This window comes from Pteropus medius, unplaced genomic scaffold, assembly GCF_902729225.1.
Source record: "Pteropus medius unplaced genomic scaffold, Ma_sr-lr_union100, whole genome shotgun sequence".
Lineage (NCBI taxonomy): Eukaryota > Metazoa > Chordata > Mammalia > Chiroptera > Pteropodidae > Pteropus > Pteropus medius.
In genome coordinates, this window is record NW_024347788.1 from 13,513,480 (window position 1) to 13,539,705 (window position 26,226).

A 26,226-nucleotide genomic window follows, 5' to 3' on the forward strand; every position below is an offset into this window, starting at 1 on the left:
CACAGACCCCCTCACGGTCACCTCCCGGCCCGCGGAGTGGCCAAAACACACTGGCGGACGTGAGCGTCTGTTTAGACACTCTGGGCTCCCCTTTCCCCTCCTGCACCCCGAACCCCACTGCCTGGACAGCGACACCAGGCAGCCCCCCATGCCTCTGGGCCACCCTGCCTTGGGGTACTCTGCTGTTGCACCTCACCACTGAGTCATCGAGTCACCGGAGACGGAGCCAGGTCCTGCCAGGACAAGCACGGAGAGCCCGGAAGTGGCCGGAGCCCAAACAGCAAAGGTCAGAGGCGCGGGGTGAGCCGGGTCGGAGCCGGCAGAGGCCGCCTGAGCCTTAGCGACCCCACGAGGCCAAGGCGAGGTGCGGCGTAGCTCGGCAGCGGGCTGCTCTGCCCCTGCGGGGACTGTCCCTGACCCTTTCCACCAGCATCATGGCCCACATTCCCGGGGAGCCCAAGGGGCCGAGGACGCAGGCTTCGGGGCCAGAGACGTAGCTCAGCCCCTGGACAGGCGCGCCCACCTGCGCCGCCTGGATCACGGGCCTCCTCTGAGCCTGGGTCCTCCTCTGCGGAATGCGTGTGGCGGGGGACGTGCGAGGACCGGACGGGAGGAAGCGCGTGGAGCACGCAGCACGGGTGCTGGCCCCGTGTCCGGCATCAGGCGCACCTGCTCCCGGCCCGCAAGCCGGTCAAACCGCGTCCTCCATCTCCGCCAGCCTGCTCGCTCGGTGCCCCAGCGCCGCCGGGATGCGCGCTCCCGGGGCTGCCGACACCCCACAGCCGCACGCAGCGTCCCGCGTGGGGCGCCGCCTGGCAGACTCCCACCCACCGGCCTCCGCTCCACGTGATGCGTGTATCTGTCTGCTCATCTACCCACGTCATCCACCCGTCACCTATCACCCCGCCCACCATACATACGCCCACCTATCTGCCCCACCTACCCGCCCACCTACCTACCTAGCTATTTGATCTATTTACATCACCTCCCTATCATCCAGCTATGTGTCTATATCCATCTACCTACCTACCTATCAACCATCTGTCACCTCTCCTGTCTATACATCTACCCACCCATGATGTGCGTCGTGCTAGGCGCCCACACCCGCGCTCCCCGAACCACCAGCCCTGAAGCCCCAACTCTGAGCACTCTCTTGTTCCTGAACTTTTCTTCTTTTACCCAAAAATAACAAATGGAAACCACTGCAAAACTCCCCTGCTGCCTATTTCCAGAGACGAAGGGATTCACGGGCACTCTGGAAGCCCCATGAGTCGCGGGAGCTCACACGCTCTGCCACACAGCAGTCGGGGGCTCTCGCCGAGCGTGGACGACCCACGCGCTCCCCAAAGGGGCACCAGGATGGAGCCACGGGATTCCGAGGCCCCGAGCACCTGCCCGGCCCACCCACCTGCTGCTGAGACAGCCCCGCGGGCATCGGGGCCAGGACGGCTTCGGGGTGCCGGCAGTCGACGTCGATGAACACGTCCTGTTCTTCTTCGGGACCGGGTCTGGCATCTTAAAGGGAAGTCAGAACGCACCACTGTGACCTTGGGATAATGCGACGTCCCAGAGCAGTAAAATGAGCTGTCGAATCGACGCTCTGGGAGGGCACCTCAACCTCCGTGTTTATGTCCCACTCAGCGGTGACTACAGTGAAATTTTAACTAACCCAAGAAAGCATCTTCCCCACGGGGGACTGAGCGAGGGTCGCTATGTGAACGTTTCAGTACTTGAAGCTTAAACAAGGGCAGAGGTGTCATTTGAATACCCAGATGGCAGAGTAGAAATGAGTATCTCAATTCCTCGATCTGTCACCTGTCACGATCAGACACAGGGAAAGGCGGTGAGCACAGAACCAGCCCTCGGTCCCTGGCGAGGACTTTCTGCCTGCCTGTCCTGCCGCAAGTTGAACAGGCACAACCTCCTCAAAATCAAAAAGGTTCAGACCAGAGGAATCCATTTTTAAAAACTCAGATAATGCAAAGTAAACGAAAGAATCCACAAATGGCAGGACACCAGAGAAGCAGAGGCTGTGGCCCAAGCCCCAGCCCCTGGGCCTGGCCCTGGGCCGCGGGCGTGCGGCCGGCACGTCGTCAGGGCACGAGCTCCGTCAGAACCCACGGGCCCGTCCGTTCGCCAGGTCACCCTGGGGACGCTGCCCACTTCCCTCCATCCTGAGAGGCTGAAGACCTCGTTAGGACTGAGTTTGTACAGGCTGCTGACTTTAGCTCCAATGACAGTCTTCCTGGGCCAGTCCTCGAGGCACCGGGCGGCTTTAAAGTGATCCCCAGGCACGGTGAGCAGGCCGCCTGCCGTCAACACCGCTGTGCGTGCTGCAGCGCCGGGAGAAACGGAACTGCGTGTCCGCAGATGCGCCACGCACATCAGGGCCGCCGAGCCAGGCTGCACCGCGCACATCAGGGCCGCCGAGCCAGGCTGCGCCGCGCGCGCACATCAGGGCCGCCGAGCCAGGCTGCACCGCGCACATCAGGGCCGCCGAGCCAGGCTGCGCCGCGCGCTCTCGGCTCCCCGGGCGTGAACGGGTTCCTGTCACGCGTCAGTGCACAGAAGCGTCCTTGGCTCGTGGCCAAGCTGAACATGTGGGTCTGCGGCCCCTTAGTGAGACCCGAAATTCTGGAATCACCCCAAACCGTCCCACCAGGGGAGAGGTTCCGATGTCCCTGCTCAGAATGTGTCCCTCTGAGCATCGGGCTTCGGGCCCCACGGGACGACGCCCAGACCGGGGGTGGGGGGCCTGGCACACAGCGAGCACGCCGCCCGGGCTGTGAACAAGCTCGCTGACCCAGTCCCCGAGGGCTTGGGGGGGACGGACGGAGCCCCTGGGAAGGGGAGGGAGGGGCAGTGGCCCAGGACCTGGGAGGGGACAGCAGGTGGGGTCCCTGCGGAGCTCGCTTAGTCCACCGCTGCCCGCTGCCTGTGCCCCCTGGGACGGCCCCCCAGCCCTCCCAGCGCCCTCGGCCTCGGGAAGCCCCGCCCCCCGCCTGGCGGGGCCCTGGCGACCAGCCGCCTGCGGCCACAGACCTTGGGAGACGAAGGGCTTGGTCCTCATGAAGGAGCGGCCCCTCTTCACGGCGGCCTTCGTCCTCTCGAGCCCGTCCTTCGTGCCCTCCCTGGCCGCCCGCATGAGCTTCTGCACCTGCGGGGGGGGCGTGGAGATGTGCGGCGGTCCACACCGGCCCGCGCCCGCTCCCCGTCTGTTTTAAAAGAATACTGTCAAGTAGCTCGGTCACGAAACGTCGCCTGAAACCGGCTTTCGGACGTGGGCATGTGGTCTGAGCTGCTTGCTTTGGGTCTGATTTTTTTTTTTATAAAAAAAAGGAAAAACATACTTTGAAAAGAGTCCCCCTTTGGCGTGGCTACAAGGTTCCCCGCCATGTTTAAAACTCATCCTGGTTTGTATCGTGATCATGTGCGGACACGGCTTCGTGGGCCTTGCAGGCAGAGAATCAGCCCACAGCTGGTACGCGGCAAGTCACAGGAAATGACAGAAGTGACCGAGACCAGCCCCAGCCCACCGGCCACTGCGCCCCGCCGGCTCCTTCCTGAGCCCCGTGGCGGCCAGCCCTGGGCTCACAGGGCCCGCGCACCCCACAGAGCCGCCTGTGCCCACTCCAGGGGCAGACAGAGGAGTCGAGCGCCGGGCAGAGGGGCAGCCCGGTGAGGGGCTGGAGAGTCACAAAGAGCGTGCCGGCCGCGGGAGTCAGGTGACTGGGCTGCCCCAGGCGGGGGCCTCGGTGGACGGCCACGTGCACGGCCAGCAGCGCCCGGAAGCCGCCGAGGACGGCGCCAGTGAGCTACTGACACTTCCGCTTCTTCGAGGGCCTAACGTCTGACGCGCTGGCCACGGGCAGCGTGATTCTTCCTTCAGAGAAGACGCAGCCGGCCCCTCGCGGGCCAAGGCCGGGCCTCCTGAGCGAGCCTGCAAACGCTGGCCGCCGGCCTCCTGAGGACCCCCACAGAGGGGCGGTCCCGGCACCGCGGCCGGCTCACCTGTGTCACCCCCGCGGGCCTGCCCTCCCCTGCCCGAGCGCCCAGATGGACCTCAGGGCCAGCTCCCGGCCGCAAAGCCGCGGGCGGAGGCCCCGCTGCCGGCCCAGGGGTCGGGCCTGATGCGGCACCGGAGGCTGCAGCCGTGCGACTCGGCCACGCGGTCTGCTCCGCATCACTCCCCGGGCAGTGGTCAGACACCGTCCCTCCAGCCCCGGCCCAGTCCACAAGTCCTCTACTTCCCAGGCTTCTCGAGGCCGCCACCCAACCCGCTGAGACCAAGCTGCGGACCCCAAGCCCAGTGGTCAGCACGGGCCACTCTATTCTCCCTCCCGATACCCTAAAGCCACTGGGGCCTCCGGCCCTGAGGCCTGCACTCCACACCGATCGCAGCCACGGCCCTGACGACGACGCCTTCTCTCCAGCCCGGCCGCCCCCTTCGCACACCCCCACTCCGTTCCTCCCCACGCCCCCCAGACCGGGACGCTGTGCCCGGCTCACCCTGACCGCCCCGCTCCCGGCCCAGGCTCCCTCCCAGGAGAATGAGGGCTGCAGACGAGCACGGAGCCTCGCGGCCAAAACTCGCCGCCACACGCAGCAAGATGACCTCAGGGCCGGGGGCCAGAAGGACCCAGAGGCCAGGTCCCAACTCGGCCCTCGCTGCCTCGCCCGGATGACGGCCGTCGCTGGCCTGGCCTGGGCCACCCGCCCAGCTCACCCCTCCCTGCTCCCCATGTGCCCCATTCCTTCGCCAGCCCGTGCAAGTCCAGTGCCCAGCTCCCCACAGCCAAGCTCTGGGCCCCCAGAAAACCCACCAGACCCTGGATGACGCCCAGCGCAGCCTCCTGCAAGGAACACGCGGCACCGAACTGGACGACAGGACGCGGGTCCCAAGATCCCGCTCCCGTTTGGAAAAGTCCAGGGCCCAGAACACTCTAGAATGAAGCAGCTGACTGACCCAAGAGCCTGCTGTCAGGGAAATGCCACGCACCACGAATAAGCAAGTCACGAAACACCAGAACAAAAGACCGAAGTGCAGGAAAAGTTACTTGACAGTGCCCTTTTAAAACACACCTCAAGGAAGCGACCACCTCCACGTGCAAAGCCAGCAGCCCCCGAACGCCGGCCTCGGAGCCCTCATGCCCGCAAAAATGACGGCGCCCAGCAAGCTCGGGCTTATCGGGGTTTCGTTCACCTGTATTTACTGCATGGCGAGCTAAAGCTGAGAAAATTTTGAGCTTCTTAATGCGGACTTTAAAACAATAATAAATCTCTCATTACGTTCTCTGACATAACACGGTTATGAAGAGTTACTATGGTCTCGTGCAGCTGGCTTCCGCCTTCGACGGGCCGGGACCGGACACGGGGGACCCACCGGAAAACCCCATCGTTCACACGTGAGAGAATGCGAGACCAACGGCCAATGATGCCCCAGAAGGAGCAGGAACCGGCTGCGGCCGGGAGGCGCCTGGCTCTTTGGGAACGGCCTGTGTCTGAGTAAGCGCCGTCGACGGAGCTGGTCAAGGAGCGAGCCACACACCTTCAGCTCGTGCTTCTGCTTTAGCTGCTGGATCTCCACTGAGCCCACCGTGCTGGCCACCAGATCCTTCACCTTCCTCTCATAGTGCTCCTTCAAGCGGGCCAGGTCATGGGACAGCTACAGCATAGAGAGATAACGGCTCTTTCACAAAAACGCTCTTTGGCACTTGAGACGATCTTCCATTGGAAGGGCTTCGGCAGCGCCTGGTGCGTGGCAGGCTCCTCCTCTACGGCTCCCGGGGACCGCACGCCACACCAGCCCCCGTGCGCAGCCCGCAGGCTCTTGGAAATAAATACACGAGTAAGTAAAGCACTGTGGAGAGACACACGGCTTCGGTGAGACAGACTGCAGATCTTTCTATGCACAAACAAGTGCAAACCCAAGAATCCGTACACGGTCATTCCTTCATATTTTGATGAAAATAAAACAATGACATATGGAAAATATGTACAAATTGTCCCTTAGGTCAGCACCAAAGCAAAAGACACTTGAGCTCAGGGCTGCACTAAAGCAGGGTGTGAGCTGGGGATGCCCAGCAGAGGGCTTTAAGTCCCCAAACCAACGTCACTCTCTCTCGCCAGCGGGGAGGCGCGGTGGGGGGCAGCGAAGTCTCAGGAATCATGGCTCTGTGGCCACAACAGTCTCAACTAGGGAAAGGGGGCCCCTCTGCTCCTTAGAGAACGTCTCCCACTTCAACTGGGACAAGGACACAGTAAGTAACTTTGGATAAAAACGTGAGACTGTTTCTGAGACAACCGTCCCATCTAAACGCCTTTCTGTCCCCTCCCGGGACACTGCCCTGGGGGACGGGGGGACGCGTGCTCCTGCCCCTTACCCGTGAGCTGGTTCTGTGCTGACCTTGCATCTTGTAACCCCCAGCAGGGAGGCCACTGGGCCGCCCGACACTCACCCTCGCTGGGCACTGCAGGCGGCTGGTCTGGGACGAGCCACAGCGAGGAGGGCAGAGGTTCTGCCCAAGAACCACGCTGCCGGGTTCACCAGGGGCCAAGCCCGACCTCGGCCGCTTTGTGCCATGACCAACCAGGCTGAGCCAGGACGATAGGTAAAGGCGTTTGACCACTCTCTCAAGGCACCCATTGAACCCCGCTTCCTGCCCAAAACGGACAAAGCACGACTTTCGAATCCCAGTTTAAACCCAGAGTGTGGGGCTCGGCCACACTGAGTCAAGTGCACCTGTGGCTTCGCTCACTGGCTCAGCTTGGCCATCATGACTCTGGGGACGGGAGGTCCCGGCAGAGGGCTCGGGGACGCCGAGCTGTCGGGCAGGCTGTTCTCACGCTTCATGAAACAAGTCTACAGAACGTGAGAATACGAGGCAACGTGGAGGCTCCACCCTACACGGCAGGCGGCCCCCGGGGCACAAGCGGGCTGGGGCCGTCATGAGCGAGGCATGAGGTCTCCGGCTACATCAACCAGTCAGGCTGGCCAGCCACGTGTGGCCTGCGTCTCAACCTCACACGGAGAGAACATGAGCACAGAGACATCACTATGGTGCAGACGTCAGCACAAATCAATCTCGCACAAACACCCAGCAACAAACGCACGCAGCTCAGACAGTGACCGCTGACGAGCGGACCTGCCCGACGGCCGCCCTTGAACGCCACCCAGCTGGAGAGCTCACGCTTTAGTCTGAGCTCCTTGCTGGGCCCTCCACGCAGGAGTGACACACGTGCACGCACACACGCATGCATGCACACGCACACATGCAGATGCACGCACGCACACATGCACACGCACACACATGCACGCACGTGCGCATACACATGCAGACGCACACACGCACACACGCAGGTGCACACACATGCACGTGTGTGCATGCACATGCGCAACATGCCGCATTACTACTAATACCACACATACGGTCTAATATCATTGAGCGCACAATATCGGCGCTGCACACATGGTACATGCACGTAAGCACATTATGCCGACGACACATCACGCATTAATATGCAAATGCAATAATACTTGAGCACGCGACGATTCAGGGATGCAATAATACACGCGACATGCACACGCGCATTATTAGTGGACGCGACGGCAAAGATGCATACAGCATTGTACATGGTGATTTACACTCCACATGCAGATGCACGCAGTGCGTCGATGCGGCATTAATATCGCAGGTGTACATACGCACATGCAATACACATGCACGCAGACACATACGTACAAGGCCATTACGGCCATTATTATAGGCGCAGTTGTCATCATCGCAAAGACGCGACAGCCGACTTTATTACACACGCCAAGAGTATATGTGTAGATGCACACACGCATTACACGACACATGCACGCGACGCCGCGATATTGCTGCTGGCAAAGCACATGCCAACGCAGAATAATAACGATGTGCATTTATTAATATAACGCAGACATGATGCGCGCGTATTACGCAGCACAATAACGCAGGTGCACGGTAAAAGATGTATGCATCGCACGCAGGCGCCGGCAGGCAAGACATGTATTAATATTGATGCGCGCGATGCATACCGCACGCGCGTGCGTGCACACGCGCACACGCATACAGATGCATGCATGCACGCATGTGCACACAGTTCTCTTTAAGGAAGGATAGTCCTGGACAGCTAGGAACTTCTGTCCCTCACATCCTTTGTGACGTTCTATTTTTATACGCTCCTGTCCCTGTCGGAAATGCTGACGTTCAAAGTGCCCCTAAGGACAGCGGGGTGGCACCGTGCCCCATGCAGACCCGCATCAACCCAGTGTGCAAAGCGGGCAGCGACGCTGTGCACAAACGGGATTCTGTGTGCACAACACGAACGCCTCAGAGATGCCACGCACACCCTCGAAGCACTCCAGAGCACGAGCTTGCTGGGGACTTTTCACTGATTTTTTTCATAAAAATCTAATTTTCCCACCTTGCCGTGATTATACCAGTATCTGTGCTTCCCCCAAACCACGGCAACATCTCAGTAACACCTGTTCAAACTTCTGCGCACCGGTGGTCACGTGTCACGGCGACACTCTGCCTCCTGGACAGACGGACCGAAAGCTCACCTGCTTCTTGTGGCCGCCGCGGAGGAAGGGCCGGGGCACCCCGTTCCTGCACTCGGAGTCACTCTGCTCGCCGTAGCTTTCAAACTCGCTCGAACTCCACCCGTCCTCCAGAGAGCTGTTCCCAGCCTCGTCTCCGCGCTCCACATCGTCGTAGAGCATTTCATCTGGTGCACAAAGGCCAGGATGAGATTCGGAGCTCAGACCCCGGCAGCCACCGCTTCGTGGGTGGTCATTCCGCAGCACGGGCGCGAGCCGGGGGGCGCCCACCCGAAAGGCCGGGGGGAGCCTGCCCGAGCCGGGTCTGCCACCGGAAAGGGTGGTGGGATGGACCCCGGGGGCTGGTGGAGTCCGGGGGGGCTGACAGTGACCGGGAAGGCTGACGGAAGCCGGTACTCCAGCTCCGCCTGTGCCCTGAGGGCCTGGCCCCCCACTGAATCCACAATCTCACCAGACAGCCTCCCACAAAGGAAAACATTTTTTCAGACAAATGGAAGGAATATAAACGCATTGCACAGACGGATGGACGGACGGGTGGGTGACAGAGAGACAGATTCAACACGAACACAGTGAAGCTCACTGCACACAACTGTAGATTTTGCTTTTCTGCTAAAAAGAACCTAATAAAACTAATAATCTATTACCGTATTTAAAGGGCTTCGTCACATCGCTCATTTCTATTCGTGAAGAACACACCAGTGACAAAGGCGCTGTGCCCAGAGGGGACACCCGCAGACCCTGACTGGCACTCTGGCTTCCGAGGCCGCGGGTCCCCCTCTGTGCTGGGGGGGGGGCCCAGCGGCGGGTGACCCACCCGCACACGCGCTTCATACGTGGACTCTGATGGAGCACACGGGCTGGTCCGGCAGCCTGCTCCTGTGCCGAGCAACAGCAAGAGAACCTGCAGATGCCACGGTCACCGAGCTCCGGGAGGGGCCGAGGGTGCGGACGCTTCCTGACACCCTGTCAGGGCCTCCGGCTTCGGGACTCCCGGGGGCAGAGGCTGGTGACTTCCCACGGACACGCTGTCGGCGTCCCCTCCCAGTCACGGGAGCCGTGTGACGGGCCGAGGGCTGTGCTCTGGTGCAGCCACACCCGTCCTGGTGGCACATCTGGCAGGTTCACTGAGCAAGGGACCCCGCACCTTAATAAGTCGTTCCAGACTCATCAACGTTTTCTGTTTCAGACACGGCCCGTTTTTCCTGGGTGTTTTCATTTGCCGACACGAAGTCCAGAGCGCTCTCGGGGAGTTCACCCCCGCCCCCCGACAGCCCCTCTGCCGCACGCCGGGCACCGACGCCCGTCTCTCTCGCACGCTCAGCCGCCCTCGGGCCTCCTGACACCGGCCCGCTCCCTCGTCCCGGCCGCCGTGCTGCCCCCTCCTCCCTCCGCCTTTTCTGACTCTGCTCTTTTACGTCCCGAGCTGGACGCTGAGTTCGTTTTTCCATCGCTTTTTAACAAGTGCCGTTATCTCACACCTCCATCATTTTAAACCTATTCCGTAAGTTGTGATTTAATGTTTTCATCATCATTCAAGTCGCGGCATGTTCTAATTTCCATTCTGACGTCATCCCTGGCCATGGGCCGTGCAGTAAATGTGTCGTAGCTGTGTCGCAGGGTAGATTTCTAATTTCCAAATGTTTGTGCTTATTTTTTATTGGCTTCGTCAGGTTTTTGTCAAGGATGAGACCTGAATACCGGTTCTTTGGCATTTGTTACCATTTGCTTTGAGACATCCTACTATGCAGGTCATTTTTAGAAGTGCCCCACGTGTCTGGGAAATGCTGTCCATCCCGAAACCATTCGTTTGGGGGTTCCCACACGCCCCCTGGGCTGACCGTGCGCTGTGTCCTGCAGTCCACTGACTGTACCCGGGTCCGTGACAGTGGAGACAGCACCATCGCCCACTCCCCCTACGTGTCTCCCGACTTCTGCCTCCATCTCGGCCACGTTTCGCTTTACAAATTCTAGGCTATGCTGTTAGGTGCACATACGTTTAGAACTGCTATGTCTCTCTCTTGAGAAGGACTCTATATCAAGTGACGGATTATTGCTTAATGTTTAGTACACGACGATAGTTGTTCTGGCTATATTTGGGTTAGAAGTGGCTTCATGTTCCTCTTTCCATCCACTTACGTACAAATGTTCTGTTCCTCTCGATAACTCTCATAATACGTGTCTGGCTTTGCCACGTCATCCAACGTCGGAATTTCTTTCACTGGCGACTGGAGTCAAATTATTTTTATTATAAATACCAATGTATGTGAACTCATTTTACTCTTTTTTTCATACTATTTCCCACGCTTTCTTATTTTACATTTTCTTGCTTTCTACCAGATTTGGTTTTGCATTACTAATTTGGAAGGTAAACAATCTATTTCCGCTCTTTTAGTGATTAGCAGACCTGACCTATCACATCAAAAAAAAAAAGAAAAATAGTGTGTAAATCCTCCTCCTGAACAAACGCACAGACTTCAGGGGCTCAGGGCCAGCCACTCTGCCACCCCACGCCAGTCCCACCGCCACGCGTGGCCACACCCTAAAGTGAAACGCCACCGTCTGCGCTGTGGACGCTGCTTTAGATTCATCCGCAAGTTCGTGAACTTGTCTGTTCCCTGTTCTTCTCTGCTTCCTAGTACGCGCTGCGTTCCCTTCCCTAAAATGCACGGTTAGGCATTTCTTCGGCGCCTGTGAGTGGCGACTCTCCCGCCTTTGCCTGATCCTGCCTCTGTTCTCTGTCTGAAGGCGGACGCCCCGGCTGGAGGCGGAAAGCCAGGTCGAAACGCCGTTTCCCTCAGTGCTTTGACACGCTAGGCCACTGTCGCCTGCCACAGACGCAGGTCTGCTATTCTTTCCACGTTGTGGCTCCTCGTGCGTAATTGTGCGCCTCCCTTGTTGCTTTTATAATGCTCGCCGTGGACCTGGTGCTCGGCGTGTCGCCCGTCTGTGCCTGGGTGTGGACTGATGCTTGCCCCGCGCTGAATTTGTATCTGGACGACCCGGGAAGCTTTCTGGAATTCGGGGAAGGGCCAGGAATCCCTGCTCCTACGCTCATTCCCACCAGCTGTGAGACGCGTGCGGGTCCCCTCAGCCTCCACGCGTCCCCTTTCACTCCACATTCACACCTTCCACTCCTTCTGCTTCTCCACCAAGTGTCTTAATACAAACGCACGCACCTGTGCACACGCACCTGTGCACACGCACCAGCACTCAAACGCACGGCGCAGGGAGACGCTGCCACACACGTGGCACGCGAGGGCCACACACACAGGGCTGCATGTCCGGGAGTGTGTGCACGGGCGTCCTCACACCCAGGGGAAACACCGCCACGGTGGACGCCCTCCAACTCGGCCCAGACGAAACCAAACCTGGTTCGGAGTCAGAATTCTCCCTCGGCACGTCATCGTAAATGGCTTCTTCTGGATCTGGAACGAAAGGGGAGAAACTTTAAAAATTGACCAAGACCAGCCAAGTGACATTACCCGTGATGGGGCCACGGTCTCCCGCGCCGTCACGATGACTCAAAACGGTAGTTTGCAAGGGCCGCTGATGGCGCCTGACCAAGCTCGAGCGCTTGGCGTTTCACACCGGCCAGCTGTGAAGCAGCTCCCACGGGGGTGACAGCTTCGAGGCTAATTTGTCCCTTTTGGGAACCCTTTATTCTCCCGCCTCTTGTGACAGTATTTATTAACTGCAACCACAGTATTCCTACCCTTATTAGCTGTCGGGAAAGGCTGCGAGTTTACAGAGCTCACTTTCAAAGACAGTTCATCTAATTAGCTGTCCTCTGAGTAACAAAAATGAGTAGAAATTCAGACAAATTTCACTTTGGAAAGAAAACCACTAGAAAATAGGAAGACAATAATTTAATCTTGCACTGATCCTAACTTAACACCTCCCCCCGTAGCAGAATCACCTGATAATTAAAACCGGATTGACACATTCCAGGGGAGCTTAATAATCAGGAGACAACTACAATGTACTACCTTGTAAGTGGTTCACATAAAACCATCACACAAAAATTAGAGCCGACAGATAGTAAGAAATAATGGGAAAAGGAGTCTTCATTTTTCCTTTACAAATTAAAAATACAAGTAAATCTAGCTAAAACCAGTGGAGCGTCCGGGGCGCACGGGGAGCAGCGGTCTGGCGGGCGTCTGGTCAGGGGTTGGCTTCACCACCCACTGGTCCCCGACCCACCGGTCCCCGACCCAGCATCGGTGCCGTGACAAAGCAGGCCCTGGGCGCGTCGCAGGAAAGGGGCTGTTAGTCTCCGTGGGGACGGGCTGGCTGTGGGCTGGGTCGGAGCACCAGGCCCCCAAACCTGGACTGTGCAACAGACACCCAAGCCTGCACTGGAAAGGGACCCGCAGGAGGGGACACATGCGGGTGGGGAGCCAAGGGCCCGGGAGGAGGGGCCGCCGGGCTGCTGAGGACACTGGCTGCAGCGATGGCCGCTCTGGTCAACGCTTCGGGGAAGCACCACAAATCTGAGGCCCGAGGTCGGGCGCGAGGCCCATCGGCACACACGCCGGGCAGGGCGAGGGCCGGGGACAGGCTGGTGGCTCCCGGCGGGCAGGGTGCTTACTGTCCATCCACGCGGTGTTGGCCGGGTCGGCGGCCCAGTGGGCCAGGGCGCTGTCTCCTGGGCAGGCCGGATCTCCACTGTGGAAACACAACACCGAGGAGCCTCCGGTCACAAGGCTGCCGATGTCCCCCAAAGACGTGTGCCCCCACGCGTGTGACCGGGTATTCTCCCAGAGGTGATTGCGGGGTGTCCCAAGTTCAGATTTTCATTCGCTACCATTTATAAATCACTTATAAATCAGCGCTTCGAATCCCTCCCATTTGCAGGGCACAGAGGCTGTCGCCACAGCAACACGGAGACACGCAGCCCCGCTCCAGAGGCCTCGACGGCCCTCGAGTCTCACTGGGCCTTGTGGCGGGTCCCTGTGTGCCACATCCCAGGAAGATGGGACGGGAGAAAGCGACATCGGCCACCAGCGATGACAACTGCACATGACCCAGTGAGCAGGGCGCCGCCCACCGGCCGAGCGAGAGCCCCGCACGAAAAGGGACTGGGACGCCCCCCTGCAGGCGATGGGGAGCCCCCTGGGCCGCTTCATTTGGAAGTGACAAGAGCAGGTTCACTCAACAAAGCACGTCACCTCCGTGAGAGGCAGGCAGTGTGGACGGCAGCGGCACGGAGGGTCACGTGCTTGGGGGGCGTGCGTCCCCGGGGAGTGTGTGAGTGTGTGTGTGGGTGAGTCTGTGTGAGTGTATGTGTGAGTGTGTGAGTGTGTGAGTGTACGTGAGTGTCTGTGAGAGCGTGAGTGTGTAAGTGTGTGTGTGGACGAACGTCTGCCTCCGAGCGGGGCTCACGGGCTCAGCACGGGCGACCCCGAACCGCTGTGCACAGCGCAGTGAGCGGCCACGGAAGGGCAGACGCTGTGGCTCCGACCGCACGAGTTGCCAGGCACAGGTGACCGAAACAGAAACGCAGAACCGGGGCCATGGCGGGGGGGTCGGTGGTCACCGCCAACGGGCAGCCACGCTGACCACGAACGCAACGACGGAAAGTTTCAAAAGTAGATAGTGGTGGCGGCTGCCACTGAATTTTACACTTAAAAATGGTTAAAATGGCAAACTTTATGTATAAATTTTTTAAAAATTTAAAATAGGTAATGCAATATATCAAAAACCATAGACTTTCAATAGATGCTTAAAAATGCCACTGTTTTTGCTTAAAAACAAAAGAGCACCCCAGCCAGGCAATAAATAGGCACCCATCAGATACCGAGCACCTGCCAGATACTAAGCACACACGTCAGGCACCAAGCTCACCCACAAGGCACCAAGAACCCTCCAGGAACCAAGCACTCACCAGGCACCAAGCAGGCACCAAGCACACCTGCCAGGTACCAACCACATGCCAGGCATTCAGGCACCTGCCAGGCACCAAGCACACCTGCCAGGCACGCACTCAATCACTAGGCACCTCAAGCATACCTGCCAGGGTACTTTCAACCACGCTTACATGCTAAGACATCAGACACATGCCAGGCAGTTCAACACACCGCTGGGTTGGCACCGGGGCACTCATCAGGGCACCGGGCACCCGCCAGGCACTAAGCACCACCCAGCAGTAAAATTAAGCACACTCCAGGAAGTACGCTGGGCAAGCACATGCCAGGCACCTGGGGCACACATGCCAGGGAACTTAACACCTATCAGGCATCGGGCACACATACAGCAGGCATCAAACACCTCCCCCAAGCACCCGCCAGGCACCAATCACATACCAAGCACCAGACAATTACGACAGGCTCCAAGCACACAACTGCCGTAGACACCACCAGCGCCACCAGTCAGGCACCAGGCACACTCCGCCAGGGCACTAAGCATCTGCCGGCACCAAGCACGCACCAGGCACCGCCAAGCACACGACCAGGCACCAAGCAACCCTGCCTGGCACCAAGCACCTGCCTGGCACCAAGCACCTGCCAGCGTTCAAGCACACTTTTGCCAGGCACCAAGGACCCACCAGGCACTAAGCACCTGCCAGACACTAAGCACCTGCCAGGCACCAAGCACCTGCCAGGCACTAAGCACCCGCCAGGCACTAAGCACCTGCCAGGCACTAAGCACACCCACGTGCTAGGAAACACGCTCCCCATCCTGTTGAAGCCTGGTCTGTCTTTACGGAATCCAGCCCAGCAGTGGACAGAGACAGGGCGCTGCAGGGCGGGCACAGAGCGTCCGCTGCACTGCAGCTGGGCACATGCCGCTCTGAAGCACGGGGAAGCCCTGCTCTGCGGTGACATCTAAGCATGTCCTGAGGGGTTTGCCGGAGGGTGGCACGGATCCTCCTGGCCATCTCGAGCAGACAAACAGCACGTGTGGAGGCCAGCAGCCTGCGACCCAGTCAGCCTGCAGGGCCCTGGGTGAAACCTGGCTCGGGCAAAGGCAAATGTCTCTTCTCCCACCGAAGGGCCGAGGACCTGACGACGCCAGAGCACGCCACACGTCCCCGCGCCTAGGCCGAGGAGCCAGCGTCTGCCGGCCCTGCCTGGCTGCGGACGCGGCCTGCTCCCCACACAGAACCACGGGAACGTCCTGCTCCCCACACAGAACCACGGGAACGTCCTGCAGGGTCCTGGGGTTCAGGAGACGCCGTGTGGGGCGGGCAAGGGGCAGGGGAGACAGAGGCTGGGACGGGCCGGGCGCCCCAGAACCGCGGCTCGGAGCTTCCATGTGACATGACGACCAGTACCTGTTTGCTGGGTCCTCGGAGCTTAAAGAATTGCACCGGCTGTCGTCCGCTACCTCTGGCGTCTCCGCTACAAGAGAAAGAAACGCTGTTTGCTGCCCGCTAAAAATGTTTAGGAGACTGACTTTCATCTTTAAAACGATTCCGCCCTTTGCTTTTTTATCGATAGGTTTATCCTAGCATAAAGATGATTAATTGATAGATTTAAAGTTTTTAGCTTTCAGATAAAAGGTATTAAATAGGATTACAATAGTGACATCCTAACTGACGTCTTATGAAACAGCTAGAAATAAAACAACACTTAAATAAAATGAGTTAGAGTTTTAAAAGAAAAAACTCATATCCTCCTTCATTTCTTAAGTTTTCATGGGAAATCATAATTGTGATTTATTTGAAAGTGTGTCTATATAGCAACATCTAAAGATTTTCAAGGGAGAAATACATAAATTTGTGGCATTTGACTACCAAACGTCTTCCGACACCCACACGTGCACACACGCGCACGCACACACGTGCACGCACGCTCACACGCGTGCTCACACGCTCAGTCTGACAGGTGTTGCCCAGCTCAGGACGAAGGCCTGGTGCCCAGCCAGTGACCGGCTGCTCACGGCCACCGAGGCAGAGCTGTCCACGAAAGGCCTGAGGCGGGAATTCTGTTTACGCTAAGCGACCATCCGGAGCTGTCCCGCCCTGCTGGACGGCTGACCCCAGGGCCTGGGAACCTGGCTCCCTGTGCTCAGCGTGGAGGCTTCGCCTGTGAAGACGGGCTCCCACCCACGGACGGGCCAGGCCCCGTGACTTCGGGAACAAACGTCTGAGGGCACAGGGCGACGGGGAGGGCGGGGAGGACGACGGGATGGGCAGCGCCGCGCGTGGTGCCACGGGGGGGCGGGGGGCGCCTACCCTCGCCATCCGGGGATGCGGGGCGCAGGAGCACCGGGCTGGAATAGGCCGGCAGGAGCGCGGGCAGGCTGGAGGGCACGGCGTAGCCACAGGGCACGGGCACCGAGTACCCGCTGGGCACGTGCGGGCCGGCGCTGTCCTCCTCCACGGCCTGCGGGCCTGGGCCCGGGTCCTCCTGGAAGGGCGCGATGTCGATGACGGAGTAGGGGCTGACCCTGGGCGGGATCACCGGACTCGCTGGCTCCCCCGTCACGACCACGTCTGCTCCCGCACCGTCTGCACCTCCTGCGGGTGGGCACACAGTCGTTGGGGCGACGGGCTCCAGGGCTGGGGGAAGAAGGAAGTGTGAGGCCGACCCCGCCCGGCCGAGGCCAGGGCCTGGGGGGCGGGCCGGGGGCGCCCGACGTCGGGCAGGTGGGAGGCGGCCTGCGGCTCCCCGCACGCTGTCCGAGGGGACGAGCACACGCGCGCCGCGGGGAGCACCGTCACGAGCCAGGCCGGCGTCTGTCACGGACCAAGGGTGCGAGCTGGGTCCAGCCAGCCCCTCCGGCCAGCCAGTGGGCAGCCAGCTGCACCACGGGGCGCTCAAACTCAAGCTGCCACAGGGTCGCACCTCGGACCACACGAGTATAAAACTACGTCGCATACTAGAGTGACACGCTGACGAGGCCGTTCTTCCAAAACGTGAACAGACGGCAAAGTGACAAGCCCGAGAGTCGTGGGAAACGGCCAAGTGCAGGTGCAGGTCCCTCGCTCGTCACGGGTCCCTCGCTCGTCATGGGTCCCGCAGGAACGTCACGGCTCTCGCTCCCGGGCCCCGCCCCACGGTGCCCATCCCGGAGGACAAGGTGGGCCTTACCTGGGTCGGCGCAGGTGGAGCGGGCGGCGGCATCTGCCCCCCGGCCGGCTTCCGGGGCCTCGTCAACACGGTCCAGGCAGTGCTGGCCCCCGTCGTCCTGTCCGCCACGGGCCCCGCACGGCACGTCGGTCCCTACGGGGCACGGTGACACGCGTCACGGGGGCCACACCGCCACCTCGCGAGCACGGCGGCCACTGTGCTCGCGGGACCCGGCGTCGCGGCTTGAGGACAATGAAGAAGGAAAGGCGCCTCCACACTCAGAGCCAGCACCGGGGCCTGCGCGCCGGCGGGGAGGCCGAAGCCCGGCCAGAGCGCGAGGGGGAGGGCGGCCGGGCCGCGTCCAGGCTGTGAGCGGCCGCCGCCGCTCGTGACAGTCCTGTCCAAGGCTGCTCTCGTGGGAGGTGGGCAGGGACGCGGACAGAGACCCGCAGGCGCAAAGCCTTCTCGGCACACGCGGGCGACTCCTCGTGCAGACCTTTAGGGAAAGATGGGTCAGCGGAACTCACTTTTAAGGACAGCGCACTGTACTGGCCGTCACCCCAGACCACTAGAGCGGGGGTCCCAAGCCCCGGGCCGCGGACCGGTGCCAGCCGCGGCCTGTCAGGACCCGGCCGCACAGCAGGGCGGGGGACGCTCCGTGTGCATCTGCGGTCGCTCCCCAGCTCCGCCTCGGATCCCCAGGCCTGAGAGTCTCACAAGCTTGGGGGCCGCGCTGGAGAACGACTTTCTTAAAAACTTTTTTTTTCAGGAAAAAAACACATAACTGGAATGAAAATGTTGTGAATGGCAGTAAAATCCTCTTCGTCAACCTGCGGTTCGTACCTGTCGAGAGGAAACGGGCGAAGGGCCCAAGGCACAGACGTCCGGCTGTGAGGGGCGTCGGCCCCGGGGACACGCGCAGCACGGCGACCCCGCGGCACAGCGCGACGACCCCGCCCTCTTTTCCGTGGCATTTTACACCGGACGATAAATAAGGGAAAACACAGCGTGCACTGCCGAGGGTGCTCCGGTCACCCCCACTGCGACCCCAGAACAGGAGGTCACCGTGACAGGACGCGGACCTGATGCGGCCCCCGGGGGACGGGGAGGCGTCGCCTCAGTGCCATCGGCGTCCGGGTGACAGAGACGGAAGGGGAAGGGGAGCCCCCCGATTCCAGTGCTCGCCGGCTCTGCCAAGTCCTCGGGGCTCCCACCCCTCGCGGTTCACCCCTTCCCGTCACCTGAGAAATACGCCCGCGCCCCAGTCCCTGTGCAGGCCAGGCCCGTTCGCAGGCCTCCCAGTCCGGCCCTGCTCCCCCAGGTGACACGCGCACGGAGGGCAGCAGCGGAGTCTCAGAGAGGCCGATGTGACCTGGGCGGCCACTAGCACAGGGGGACACCCAAGACGGCCACCCGGGGAGTGACCCACAGGGCGCGTCCTGCAGCGCCCCAGGCGGCCGTGTGCCAGCTCTGCCCGTGAGGCTGAGCAGCGCCCCCACGAGGCCCCAGCGCTCTGGTGATGGTGACGGCCAAGCCCGGTGGGCGGGGCAGGGGCGTCTGGAGCTAAGAAGCCCCCAAGGCCACGGCGGCACCGAGGCCAGCACCCCGGCACCCGTCCTGAGTCGTGCTCCGTCATGTGGGCTCGTCCAGCCCGAGGAGCGAGGCCGCTTCCCTGCGAGGCTCGCCGAGCCGCGTCACGTCCTGCAGGTCCCACGGGGACCCTCGGGGTCTGCAGAGGTTCTGCCGGGAGACACGAGCACGGGAGAGAAAGGCTCGAAGTGACTCCGGAGACGGGGCGGGCAGCCACGCAGCAAAGAGCCTGCTCGCCCTCCGCCCGTCAGGCGGCACCGGGCTCCAGCCCCAACAGACACCGCGCTGTGGCCCGACCCTCCGCTCCGCTGCGTCCGGCCCCACGCAGGGACACGCGGCGTCCTGGACGGGGAGGCGGAGACGCGGCGAGGTGGCTCAGGACCGAGGGTGTGGGCACCAGGCACCAGGCACGGCGTCCATGCTTGATGAAAATATAAAAACCCCCACTCCTTACACGTTAGAGAGAAAGATGTCATACAGCCTCGAACGTCGGCCTCACCGAGTGACAACCACACGTGGGCGAGAGGCCCCCGTCCCCACTGGCTGCGGCTTCTGGGCACTTTCTGACCAGCTCCCAGGGTGTCCCAAACAACAGGACAGTGCACACCCGAGAACATATTTCAGGCTCCATTAAGTCGTCGGCTCACGCGCTAAACACGCTGGTGAACGCATGTTGGAGCAGAGTCTCTTTAACAGAAAATTAAAAATTTCCAGAACATTTTCCACATCCAAGAAGATGATAGTATTTCCTTAAATTCACGTTTGGCAGAGACGTGATGGGGGACAACGCCCCCTACACGCCCTGCGGACGTCGACTGGGGAAAGGCTCGCCCGGCTCGGAACCGCCCACCGGGGACCGTTACGGAAAGTGCTTTAAAACAAACAAGGCTTCACGATGTGTGGCAGAAAATGTTCTCTGAGGTGCCCGGGGGACAATGGCACCGAACATGAGCCTCGGGACCTGGAAGGCGTGCTCCTCAGGAAGGACAGTGACCTCGGCCGCGCCCCGAAGGGATGGTGGCCCTCCGAGGGCCTCGCATGGGGGGGCGTCCAAGGACGGGGGGGCGTCCAAGGACAGGTGTCCTGGTGCCCAAGGTGACGCTGGCCTGACAACCGCCCCACACGCGCCGTGCGGGAACGAGAGAGGGGGCCAGATGAGTGTCACAGACGTCTGTCCACCAGAAGCGTTCGTCCTCCCTGAAAAGACGAAGCAGGGCCCCAGCGACGGCGAGGGGCGGGAGCAGCACAGAAGCCTCCGAGGTCGGGCTCTGTACGCACGACGCGGCCCGCACGGCGCCTGCAGTGACGTCACCAGCTGTGTGAGGGCCACTCCCCGGCCTGGCTGTCACCACCACGGCATCTGCCCAGCTCCGCTGCGTGTCCCCGAGGTGACGCACCCCTAAAACGCAGCCCTGGGAGGTGACCGCCTTTCTGCCTCCCGTCCCGCAGCAGGACCCAAGGAGCAGGCTGTGTGGTGATAGGACCTCGGGGTCCAGCCCCACCCCAACAGCACTGTCCCCACACGGCTCCCACAGGCACCTCGGTGAGACCATGTCCTCACGGCCAGCCTTACACACAGCGCCTACTCTGTCCCCGACGCCATCCTGGGTCGTGGGCCCTGTGACATCGGATGAGGTCACAACGTGGGTGTCTTTGAGAGGCCTGAGCTCAGCTCTGATGCCAGCCATGATGAGCTGAACCGTGTCCCCACCCTGGGGAGACAGGAAGCGGCGGTCCGTCCCCTGCAGCCCGTCCCAGCTGCCCGCATCCACACAGCTGACACGGAGCCCGGAATCGGGTGGGCCTGGCTCGGGTCCGTCCCCTCCCAGTGGGAGAGCCGGCTGCAGGGCCCAGGGACACGGGGACAGGGCGGGAGGCTGCCCGCTCCAGGTCGCTCCTCCTCTGCCAACAGAAGCCCTCCAAGACTGCTCAAAACCCAGTGACCCTGTTTAAAGACGTGCCAGAGACACAGATGGTGAGGGAAAACGTGAAAGATGCTCCTGTTCGGGATCAGAGATGCAAGTTACTCACTTTGTTCCTGAGGTTACAAAGCCGCGAGTGGTTACAAGCTGGTCCAGATACAATGTTTCTCTTGCGGCGGGAGTGGGGGGAGCCTGTTTACTTAATTCTTCCCTTTGTTTAAAACAAAAGCAGCGGCAGGCTGTCAACCGCTGCACTGGCGAGGTGGAGCTCACGGCCAAGGCCTTCGGGCGGCTCCTGCTCTGCCATCACTGGGGGCTGCAGCTGCCTGCGCTGAACTGCGATGTCCCCAGAACGATGCCACCCCCCGCACGGGCCACCCCCGGGGGTCCGCACCCCTCCTGCTGGCCTCCTCCTGTGCCTGCACTAGCCGCCGGCTGCCAGCGTTCAGCCACCACGTGCTCATGAATCAACAACGACACACAGTACGGAGCCAAGTGCAGCACGAAGGTCACAGAGACCCAGGGAACGGAGCTGAGGGCCCGGAGCTGACCCCCCAGGCACGGGCCCTCCGCAGGCGTCACACGGAGGGCAGGCATCATGCAGCGTGCCCCGAGCACGCAGACTGGCGTCAGCCGCTCCCCACACGTCCTCGGACGTCAACTCTCCGTTGACGGGCAGCGGTCCGGGGCACAGAGCTCTGGTTTGGGGAAGGACACACAGCCCCCGTGCCATTCGATAGGGACGCGACAAGGTGAGCGACAGTCAGTCGCTGTCTCAGTCTCGAGTAAAATAATCACAGTGGACCTAGCCGAGGGGACCCCGAAGCCCGCGCCTTCTGCACTGACCAGAGCCGCCGCGAGAACGCGCCCAGGCCCCCGCGCCAAGCCCCCCACGCCGGGCCCAGCACGTGAGCGGACGGGGAACAGAGGTGCCAAAGGATGCGAGGCTCAGCCAGGTCCCGCAGCTCCGGGACACCAAACGCGGCCGCTGGCATCTGTCTCGCACCACGGACCCTGGTCCACGGTGTGGGAACCTCTCACTGCGAGCCAGCGCCCGCCGTCTCTGGGAGTCGCGCCCCGGGCTCTGCCCTCTCTCTCCATCACCCACTGCGGTCTCCGTCCCCATCTGCCTGAGGAGCGAACAGCCTGACCCTCCACCTGTTCCAAACCCAGGCCGACCGCGGAGACGCTGCACAGCCACCACGATAAGGTGACGGCCGCGACAGAGTGCACCGCGTCTCTGCGGGTGAGGGCCCGGCCGTGTCTGTACCGAGGCGAGGGCCTGGCCATGTCTGTACCGTGGCCGCAGCTGCGAAGGGCACAGGAGTAAGGCCAGAGCAGCACTGGTGACCGGCAGAACGGGGACAGAGCCCGCAGGTCTCCCGCAGGCCACATGCGCCGGGACGAACGTGTCCGTGCACCGTGGTCCCGTCCCCAGCTTGGTGCCTGGCCATCCTGCACACGTGTGGCCCAGCCGACCCCTGGGGGACCGGAGACCCTGGGCTCTGAGGGCTGGGAGCCCCGTGTCCACTGGGGGTGCCTGGGGACTTGCCCAACCTTGGTCCCTCCAGCAAAGAGGGCAGCAGAGGAAAAGAAAGTGTGGGCCCCAGCCTCGCAGCCCCCATGGGCCGGGCAGCTGGACAGGGCCTGCTGGCCCTGGGCGAGCCTGACCGAAGGAGGACGCGGGATGGGCCTATCGGTGCCTGGAGAGGCCTCAGGGAAGAGGGGGGCCGTAGGGAGCCCAGCTCGGTCCACATGGGGCGGCCACCGGCCAGGACACCCCAGGGGAGGGCACCAGAGCTCCGCCCCCCGGGCCGCACCACACCCACCTCTGTGCGGCCCACACGGCGGTCAGGGGCTCGGGGGAGGGCGCCCGCCGAGGAGTCCTTACCTCGTGCAGTGGGCTCGGGCGGGTCCATGCTGCAGTGCTGAGGCCTCAGCCCAGGTCCCTGCGGGGAAGGAAGGACAGGCATCAGGATCAGGGGACTCGGGGACAACCCTGCAGGAGGCAGGTTGTCAGTCACAGCGTCATTGAAGACCTCGCCACCCGGGGGTCCCAGGACAGGGACCTCCCGGAAGGAGCCTGGAATGAGAACAGAGTCCGCGTCCCCGCTCCCGGGCTTGGCTCTGCACCCCGACTGCGGCTGGCCCCTTCCAGCCCGACACCCCCAAGTCTCCTCTGCTCCACGTCGGACCCCAGCTCAGGGGACAAATGCACATCGAGTCACATGGCTTTCCTGCTCTTCCTCGAGTGTGGGCTCTGCAGAAAGACGGACCACGCAGGACGAGACCGGGCTGACCTTTCCCCTGCAGCTCCCCCTTCGATTCCTCCTTCCCGCAGGCCCCGCTCCCCAGGACGGGTGGGACGCCCGGGCCCTCGCTCCCTGGGGTGGCCGCCTGTGACCCGAGCCCGTGTGCCGGGGGGCTCACCACCAACCTGCAAGGGGCCCGCTGACCCCCCAACGCCCCGGAGGCAGCGCAGCAGAAGCGACCTTCCCGGTCCTCCAAGGACCCCACAGACACGTCAGGGAGAAGCACGAAGGGACCGGGGAGGGCATGACAGCCCCGCCACCACCCACGGTCACGTCGCTGCAGTCCCCACAGCGCGGACCAGCAGCGAGGGCCGGCGAGGCTCCATGACAGCACCCAGGCCGCCGGCCATCCCAGCGAGTCCCTTTAACCTAGCTAAAAGAATGGCCATGTGTTCGGGCATTTACAGGGGACACAGCCAAGGCCACTTCAAAATCAGGGCGGCCCTGCAGTCTGCCACGGGGACAGGGCAGCTGGCGGGAGGGCCGTCTGCTCTCTCTGCTGTCACCTGCTCTCACCTGGCCAGTCACCTAGTCCCCACGGTCTCAGCTCTTGAGTCTCCTATTTATGTCACTTCACCCCCCCCATACACACCACTGCCGCGCTATCACATGCACACACATGCACACATGCACGCACATAATGCATACACACACATGGCACATACACACATGTAGCGCACAACGACATGCACGACATAATGTAGCATGTGTGAAGACACATGCATGCATTAACACACGACGCACATGCACACACAATACATACATGCAGGCACACACATGCAAACACAATGCACACACATGCATGCACACAACGCATGCACACACATGCACACAAAATACGCACATTCACATACATGCATGTGTGCACACATTCACACACGCATAAACACACATGCACACACTGTGCGCACTCAGGCACGCACAACACACGCACATGCATACATGCATGCACACATAATACACATGCATGCACGCATGCCAGCATGCACACACGCTGCATGTGCACACAGGCACGCACAACACACGCATGCATGCGCACAATGTACGTGCACAATGCATGCATGTGCACACATGCACACATGATGCATGCACACGTGCACGCACCTGCATACACAACACACGCACACATACATGCACGCACACAATGCATACACGCATGCGCACATAATACGCGTGCATGCACACACGAGCATGCACACACACTGCGCTGCGGGTAATACAGGCACGCACACATGCATACACGACGCATTGGTCACACACGCACATAGGTGCACACAACACACGCACACACGCAATGCATACACGCATGCACACAATACACATGTATGCACGCATGCGAGCATGCACACACTGTGCGTGCACATGCACGCACACATGCACACACACACATGTGCACGCGCACACACATGCACACATATGCCTGGCAGTGTGGCCCGAATGACACGGTGCCCATCACGCACATGGTGCCCGTCACACACACGGTACCCGTCACACATGCGGTGCCTGTCACACACGCGGCGTGGCGGGTCAGCCATCAGGCGCACAGTGTCCTCGGGTTGGTGGGCAAGCACGGAGGCCACCCCAGGCCCTTGTGCACAGTTGTTCACTGTCTTCCGTCCGCCCTGCCTGTCTCCTGAGCCATTCCTCATGTCTCAGACACTGGACAAGGCATGGCCGCCCGCCAGTCTGAGCGTCCCCAGAGAATCTAGCCACGCCCGGCATTCTGGAACGCGCAGCACCTGCTCCGGCCTGCGGTCACGGTGAATCTGCACATTCAGCCCAGGTACCCGTGTCACCGCTGTCCTCGAGGAGACGCGCAGAGCCTAAGGCCTCCCCAGCACCCAGCACGGGCCCGGGAGGCCTGCCTGCACCCAGGGCACAACCGTGGCATCCACGCTCAAGCCATCCAGTCCAGGAGTTTCTCAAAAAACTCAAAACCACTTACACAGTTACGATGTTGTCAAAACTTACCCAGGACTAAGCTATCTTCACTTGGCAATGTCTTTGAGACGTTTCATAATGATATATTATTTTCCTAAAACAAAACAGCAGGCAGCCCCCTGTGGCAGGGAGGGTCTCCTTCCCGGATTAATCCTGGGGCTGGTCCGGTCCCGCCCTGCCCGGGCCTCCCTGGGACTCCCCAGGCCACGTGGTGCCTGGGCTTGGGGCGGGCGGAGCAGACCAGGAGAGGGCAGCTGACCAAGTGGCTGAGCTCCGGGGCAAGGCCGCAGGGAGCGAGCGCAAAGCCCTGCCTCCCCCGCCACCAGAAGAAGGGAGCGAGGAGAGCAAGGGACGGCAGCCGCAGGCCGTCACCGACGAGCCCTGGAACAGGAGCACCGTGGGAAAACGGGGCTGGAGTCTGACCCCTGCCTCGCTGGCAGGGGTGCCTGCTGGGCCCCTGGGTGCCAGCCCGGGCCCGCATTCAGCGCGAGTGCAACTAAATGCGGCCAAGGAGAAAGAGGGTGCTGGGCGACGTGTGACCGGTCAGTCAGGCCCGGACGAGGCCACTGTCTGTCCCCCAGAGCACGGGGCCTTCTCTCCCACCACTGTCCAGGGCAGCCTGGCCCCACGGCCCCTCCCTCCCAGACACAATGCCAGGGCTGGAGCTGCCCACACAGCCCACACTGTCTGAGGCTGCACTGGGGCCCACGGGAGGAGGGGGTGACCTGAGGGGGTGTCAGGGTCACTTCTCCCCCAAGGCCATCCATGCTGCAGGGGAGGCTGAGACTCCCCGAGGAGGAAGGAGCACAGAGCACAGAGCAGAGCGTGGGGACAGCCTCCTGCGGAAGAGCGGGGACAGG

At 61.4% G+C, this 26,226-nt stretch overlaps 1 protein-coding gene across 1 annotated transcript in view; it reads right to left on the bottom strand.

Moving 5' to 3' along the window:
* The window catches only part of ARHGEF10 (Rho guanine nucleotide exchange factor 10), a 71,757-nt gene that overhangs the window by 37,380 nt on the left and 8,151 nt on the right, over nt 1-26,226 (bottom strand). Inside the window, exons 3-12 of the mRNA XM_039877343.1 lie at nt 23,005-23,062; nt 17,623-17,754; nt 16,764-17,090; nt 15,861-15,927; nt 13,176-13,252; nt 11,956-12,012; nt 8,591-8,754; nt 5,549-5,665; nt 3,043-3,157; nt 1,409-1,515 (exon numbers count right to left, since the gene is read on the bottom strand). Of these exons, the coding sequence (XP_039733277.1) occupies nt 1,409-1,515; nt 3,043-3,157; nt 5,549-5,665; nt 8,591-8,754; nt 11,956-12,012; nt 13,176-13,252; nt 15,861-15,927; nt 16,764-17,090; nt 17,623-17,754; nt 23,005-23,032 (1,191 nt within the window). The 5' untranslated portion in view covers nt 23,033-23,062. The remainder of the gene's footprint in view (nt 1-1,408; nt 1,516-3,042; nt 3,158-5,548; nt 5,666-8,590; nt 8,755-11,955; nt 12,013-13,175; nt 13,253-15,860; nt 15,928-16,763; nt 17,091-17,622; nt 17,755-23,004; nt 23,063-26,226) is intronic.